The 7,000-nt window shown below is 37.7% G+C and overlaps 1 protein-coding gene and 1 pseudogene across 5 annotated transcripts; one reads left to right on the top strand and one right to left on the bottom strand.

Moving 5' to 3' along the window:
- Positions 1–240: 240 nt before the first annotated feature.
- On the bottom strand, positions 241–2,943 carry LOC104816492 (ubiquitin-conjugating enzyme E2 22-like). 5 transcript variants are annotated; one of them, XM_010545353.2, is made up of 7 exons: positions 2,811–2,941; positions 1,676–1,813; positions 1,419–1,563; positions 1,253–1,330; positions 1,057–1,169; positions 832–935; positions 241–726 (listed from the first exon to the last, which is right to left on the bottom strand). In XM_010545353.2, the coding sequence occupies exons 2-7, from the start codon at positions 1,676–1,678 to the stop codon at positions 375–377; spliced, it is 795 nt and encodes a 264-aa protein (XP_010543655.1). In that variant the 5' UTR covers positions 1,679–1,813; positions 2,811–2,941; the 3' UTR covers positions 241–374. The 5 variants fall into 5 exon arrangements, with proteins under 5 accessions (XP_010543655.1, XP_010543654.1, XP_010543656.1 ...); XM_010545352.2 differs by having other exon boundaries at positions 2,701–2,941; XM_010545354.2 differs by having other exon boundaries at positions 1,676–1,804; positions 2,617–2,941.
- A 2,065-nt stretch (positions 2,944–5,008) lies between these two features.
- On the top strand, positions 5,009–6,941 carry LOC104816494 (annotated as a pseudogene).
- The last annotated feature ends 59 nt before the right edge of the window (positions 6,942–7,000 follow it).

The raw sequence follows: 7,000 nt of genomic DNA on the forward strand, positions 1-7,000 counted from the left end.
CCCCCCTTAAAATTTATTATTTACTAAATTAAATCCAACATTTAAAACTCTAGTAAAAACCATGTATTAAGAAAAACAAAATAAAAGACAAGGCGACATTTGGCTTTAATTTTCATAATACATGGTTTTTAACTGGGTTTTAATTTTCTTAACTTGTAAATTCTAGATTTTTTTTGTCCATACACACACACACACGCATATATATATATATATATATATATATATGGCAGACTCTACAAACGCAAAAAAAAAAGATTAAACCTTTATTCCCCTGAATTAAAGAGAATTAAAAGAAAAAAAAAACAAAGCTCTTATGAAATCAGGACAACAGTTCAGGAGTTGAACCTATACTTACTGGCCCGCCATAGCTAACTTCACAATCTCTTCAAGCTTCTCTTCCGAGCATCTACCTTCTTCTTCTTCTCCAACTCAACCTTCTTGGCCAGACCCTCTTCCTTGTTCTGCGTCCTGACCGTTTTCCCGGCTACATTCGCGGGTGCTGACATGGCTTCCCAGACAGTATCAGCCACCGCTCGGTCCTGACCGCTAGTTATCACTCTCTTGATGTCTGAAGTTGCAGACTGTATCAGGTTTGCAGCATTCGGAATCTCGTCGTTCTGATCAACTGCTGGTTTGGTCTGGTCGACGTTTAGAGCTGTCGTAGACTCGGAGATAGCCCCTGTCTTGAACTTAGGTTTCGGTTTGGCGTGGATACCGGTGTAAAGCCTGCAAGTTATAGTTAAGGATATATCAAAAACGAATTCGGTATTTCATCATTGCTTGGCATAAATGGAATAGAGTTCGCTAAGCACCATGGACGAGATTGCTCACCGAGCATGTCGTGAATATTCATCATAGTTTTCAAGTAGCATCTTCCCAGCCTGTTCGTTTAATGCAGATTCCGGAAATGGTTCTATCAGTAAGCATCTCACTACCTGTTCCCCGAAAAGTATTAAGGAAGAAGCAAAGCAGCAGCAGATGCTAATAAAGCATTTGGAAATGAAGAGGAGGGAGGCACCATCAAACCGAAATATAAAGAACGGTCATGGATCTTACGGTGAGTACATGTCGTAATCCGAGACTTGGGTTCCAATCCTTTTTCAGCGTATTAACACAGATCTCTCCATTGTTCGCAATGTTAGGATGAAAAAGCTTCGTTAGGAAGTAGCCTACGTTTAAAAACAACAAATTCAGAATCACATATTTCTCTGCATTAAATAACCATCTCAAAGGATGAGATAATTATACAGACCTTTAGGCGGGGAACGGGGAAAGTCGTGTGATAAGGATAACTTCATACGGAAAACACCGTTCTCATACGGGGTCCCAACTGCAGGTAATCAAAGAGGAAGATCTTATTTCATCTTTGTAATCTGCCATGACAAAAGGATTGATCGATAGGAAGATAAAATGCGCACCCGGGCCTTCGATATCGGCATATATTGTTGAGAAATCCTCATCATTTACCACAACTTTAATGCCATCTGGAGGAGATTCATCAAGATTCTTCAGTTCCTTGGCAAGTTGCTTGATAACATTAGGCGGGAGATTTTCGTTACTTGCCTGAAGGAAAAAGGAAAAAGAAAAAAGAGGTATTGCAGTGCCATCAAACAAAGAAACCGAAGCTAGTAAAACATACCCGAGCAAGTAAATCGCGTCAGAAGGATAGTATTACCATGACTGGGCAGAGAGGATTCTCAAAAGAAATTCTATCAATCAGAAGCGGACGATTGCTCAGAACCTCTATGAAGAATGTGTTGAATCCAACTTTTCAGGACTCCAAATGTGGCAAAACCAGAAAGGCCTACAAAATCTAATACAAATCCAATATGTCATTTCCACAATAGATTTGAACATAATAAGTATGGCCTAACCAGACATAAGACACATTATATGTACAAGTTTAAGGAATTCATCCCAGAAAAGGAAAAAAGAACAGAATGCTTCGACAAGATAAGATCTTGGGCAGAACCCTTCATTTCTGCAATAGATTTGAGCATAATAACTAAATATGATCTAACCAGAAATAAGACACATTATATATATATACATATACAAGTTTGAGGATTTCAATCATCCCAGAACGGGGAAAAGAACAAAATGCTCGTGCAGGATGATCAACAAGATGAGATCTTGAGCAGAGCCCTTCAATATAACAACAACCCAGACTATATAGTTCACAGTTTCAATGGAAAACACGAAACTTCTGTGACTTGAAAGTAGTAAATCTACTACCCTCTGAGAAAATTAACGAGCAAAGGAGTAAACTTTTGACTCAATGATGAACAGTCGAGCGACGAATTAACCGACAGAGGTATAACACATCCGAAATCAAAGCCCAAATCATAGACAGAATTGAACAAAAAAACGCGACATTGCCCGATGTAAAGACGAACAAACCCATACAGAAGCAAGCGAAAACAGAAAATAGTCAAAGAACTAAAGAAAACCCTAGAAATGTCTAACTCCGTACGATCAGGGCATCTCCCGCAATAGACGAACCCCTCAGTCGCTGAAAAAGGCTCTAGGGTTTTCAACCTACGTCTCATACGACCTAATTTGGTTCTAATTTACATGCGAAAATGAAATCGGCGACAATTCAGAAAGAACACAAACCCAGAAAACGGAAGAAGCAAGGAATCGAATCTAAAATCCCACCGATTCAGGAAGAAACTAAAACGATTATCAAAATCAGAGTACCTTTTATATGCACCGAGAGAGAGACAGGGAGTCCCTCGCCTCTCGAAGTAACTAATAAATGGATTCACATTAATCATCATAATAATAATAATAATTTATCGATCAAATACCAGTTTTCAGTGTATAATCATTGTCTTTTTTTTTTCCGGTGTCATCAACATGGATCATATCCAAGAGTTGATTGTCCTCGTATCCGATTCAGGGTCTATGTCTGTCGGGAAGTGGGAACAAAGCATCAAACTTTTTCATTTTTAATTTCATTTTTTTATGAAATTATCGGCGTCTTTTATTTTCAGCCAGGTAGTGACCGTTATCGTCGTCGTCGCTAAACTAGCCGTTACGTTGTCAGCCACCACACGTTATTTTTCCACTCCCCAAAGTCTGATGACCAAAACTTGGACAAATTAAGCCCAATACCACGGCCCATAACTACAAGCCCAATATTATGACCCGTCCAATCCATTTTATGAAATCTCTATATATATATATATATATAGTTGGTTTTTAAATCTTTCATTCCGGTTCGGACTTTATTTTTTAGATTTTGTTTTTACTAAAACAAATATTTATTACTTTCGATTTTTACCATATGTATATTCATTTTAAAAAGAGTATACTTAGTAGTTTTTTTATCGATTAAATTATTCTTATATATTTAAACGAAATCGTCACCCCTGTTTTCATTTTCATAATTAGATGGATAAAAAAAAAAGAGAGTAAATTTTGATATCAACTTGCATTTTTTGGGTGGGGATGAAATAAATTATCGGATATTTCACTATTGCGCAAATAAACATACTCACGTGCATTTTTTTTTGTCAGACAAATTTCTTTTGAACCATACAAATTTTATTTCCCATCAAACACACACACACACACACATATATATATATATATATATATATATATATATATATGTATATAGAGAGAGAGATTGGGTGTATGTATATACGAGTACGTTATTGTTGCGAGGTGGACAACAGAGATTAAAATGATGGGTAATCTTTGGAGTCCATACATTATTCAAAAAGAAAGAAGATAAGAATATGTGCCTCGTGGGTCCAAATCGAATTAAATTTCTATTTTGAAAAATAAATTGAAGTTGTATATTTATGGACTAACTTGCTCAATTTTCTATATTTGGTTATTTCACCTTTTCACTTTATATTCACATTCTGATTTTTATTTTTAACTGCCAAATTAATTTCCTCATCTCGAACTACCCAATTATACTGACATACATACATACATACATACATACATACATACATACCAATTATATACATTTTAGTTGCTACAAAAGAGATGCAAAAACTTTATATTATATATTTATAATATTCACCTAAACAAGTTACATGCATCGAATTTGTTTCTAGCATATAATAAATTAATACAAAAAATTGTAATTGGCACGTCTAATTGATTAAAGATGATATAGATATATTAATTTAATCGTGACTATAATATTAAATATAACAACATTCGGAGTCTTCTTATCATCTTCCTTCCGTGAAAGTCAAAGCCTTTTCATCTCATGTGCATCAAAGCAAATAAATAAAAAAATCATTTACCAATTTTTTTTTATAAAAAAAACATTAGCCACTAACATGACATCAATGGCGATGGCCCTTAAACCGATAACAATTTAAGAAAAAATAGTTTAATTGAAGGGATAAATTTCATGAAAAAAATGAGCAATACCCTTAATTTTTTTAGATTCGGGTCTTCGAATATTGTTTTTTAATAACAATAAACAAGTACGAGATCAAATTTTGAATTCGATTATTCGAGATATTTAGATACGAATTTAAATTGTTTGTTTTTCTCAGTTAATCATTCTTTCAGATATTTAAATCCTAATTATATCATTTTTTATCCAATAGAAATTATTAATGATTATAATTAAATAAAAATGATATGTACAGATATTGACTCACTGAATATTGACCAAGTTAATTAAATTGTCGTTTGAGGTGTCATATTACTATCTAGGGCAATACCAGTCAAATATTATTATTGTAAATCATGTTTGCACATAAGTGAATTCAGTTACATTTTAATTTACTGAATATGTTAAAATATTAATATTAAATCAAATAAAATGTAATCGTACAAAAAACAAACTCGATCTAAACGTTAATTTGATATGATTTTTAAAAATCAAACCAAAGAAAATCAATTGCATTTGATTTAATATAAAAATAATGAAAAAATTTAAATTAAATTATTTATTAATAAAAAATTTTAAAAAATAAAATTAAATCGAATTACGAAGAGATGGAATTGTATGGAAGTGGAGTCCACGCGCCGTGTAAGCGTCGACTCCAATGATATGATTTGAAGGGGAGAGGGGAAAAAAAAAATATCTGAGAATCTTCCAATGTGAAGCAAGCATTCTTCTAAGACCCTCAAATCAAAATCTCGCAGTGAAACAAAATTAGATCGAAAAATAATAATAATTAAAATCTGAAGAATAAAAAGGAGTAATTGTAATTTTCGAAAAAGAAATCTCAAAACCAATCAAGCGTAAAATTCATGATTTTAAATAAAGGCATCTGCAAATAATAGTATTGGAAAGATTAAAAAGGCTAAGGAAGGAAGAAGATCCACCTCGAACCTCTCTCCATCTTTTTTCGTTCATCGTCAATCTCCTGGTTCCTTCTTCTTCCTCCTCTTCTTCACCTTCTTGCCCGGGCGAGAGAATTTGAGTCGAGGTTATTTCGTTTGGGTACTGGGCATTTCAGGGCTGCAGATTAGTTCATCACCTGCGCGTCCTCGGTTGAATTCTGATCGTGTCTCCTCGGAAATTCTCTGGGTTTTTTTCCCCTTTTGGATCGACACTGATTGTTGGGTGATCTCTGTCGTCTTTTATCTCATCTGGGTTTCTGGTATGAGACGTGAAGACAGTACCTTTCTGTGTCTTTTTCTTCGATTCCGCATTGAGCTTTGGATGTTTCTGCCGAAGATTCTTCTGGGTTTGTCAGATCGATAGGTGAATTTGAGTTTTTTTTTTCTTTCGGGATTTGTCCGAGAATGAGAGAGGAAGAATCCAACTGGTTCGCCAAATGGGAAGAAGAGCTTCCATCACCGGAGGAGCTCATACCCTTGTCTCAATCTCTAATCACTCCTGGTCTCGCCCTCGCCTTCGACATCCGAAGCCCTAACCATGGAATCAACAACTCCGGTCAAGCCCACCTGCAAGCCGCCACTCCACCTCCGCCTCATCAGCCTCCGCCGCCGTCGTCACAGGCCAACTCCTCCGCCGAGTTCGCTGCGGACTCCGCGGATCTGGGCTCCGGAGCCGCCGGGGACGAGCCAAGCGGGTCGTCGGCGCGGTCGCGCATCTGGGCATCAAGAACGCTGTTCCGAAGACCATCATGCAGCTGATGAGCGTCGACGGTCTAACCAGAGAGAACGTGGCGAGCCATCTGCAGAAGTACCGTTTGTACCTCAAGAGAATGCAGGGCTTGTCCTCCGGCGGCGGAAACGGTGGAGGCGGGTCGGATCCGGCGACGGACCATTTGTTCGCGAGCTCTCCAGTGCCTGCCCATTTCTTGCATCCGACAAGAGGACCAAGTTCGGAGCATTTCATGCCGTCTTTTGTCCCAATGGCGACATTGCAGCAACAGCAGCAGATGGCCGCCGCCGCCGCCAATCCCCACCTCCAGCCCCCGCAGTTCCACCACCGGCAAATGACCCATTTTGGTTCTCCGACGAACGGCCAATTCAATTCTCCCAAAAACGGGCAATTTGGTTCTCCGACGACGACGACGACAAACGGGCAGTTCGAGCATTCGTTCATGGCTCCGCAGACGCAGCAACCAGTTCACAGAATGGCTGCGCCATTGCACAGTCCTGTGGCTAATAATTACACAGAGGTCTTGGAATCTGCTAATGCCCATGGAGGGAGAACGGTGTTGACTCTATTTCCAACTCGAGACGATTGAATCCATGGTAAACAAAAAAGAGATAAAAAAAAAAATCGGTTCTTTCATCTCCCTCGTGTTTGCCGTGAAACATAATCGTCAACAGAGTTCTGGTTCCTGGTCGTGACCCATCTGCAGTCTTCATGAACATTGGTACAAAGTCCATTGCTTGTTCTGTTTCAGAGTGTGTGTAATGCTTCTGTGTCGACAGACATTATCATGGAAACTGTGTTCTCTTCACTGAATTTCTTTGTAGCAAGCAACACTGAATCTCACCAGCATTTAATCAGCAGTTCCTCTTCTTACTTTTGATAACATCAAGATCGAACATTTGTACTGAATCTTCCTGCTGATCTTGTATGATTGCTCACAAC

The sequence above is a fragment of the Tarenaya hassleriana genome, unplaced genomic scaffold (genome assembly GCF_000463585.1).
Source record: "Tarenaya hassleriana unplaced genomic scaffold, ASM46358v1 Cleome25, whole genome shotgun sequence".
Taxonomy (NCBI): Eukaryota; Viridiplantae; Streptophyta; class Magnoliopsida; order Brassicales; family Cleomaceae; genus Tarenaya; species Tarenaya hassleriana.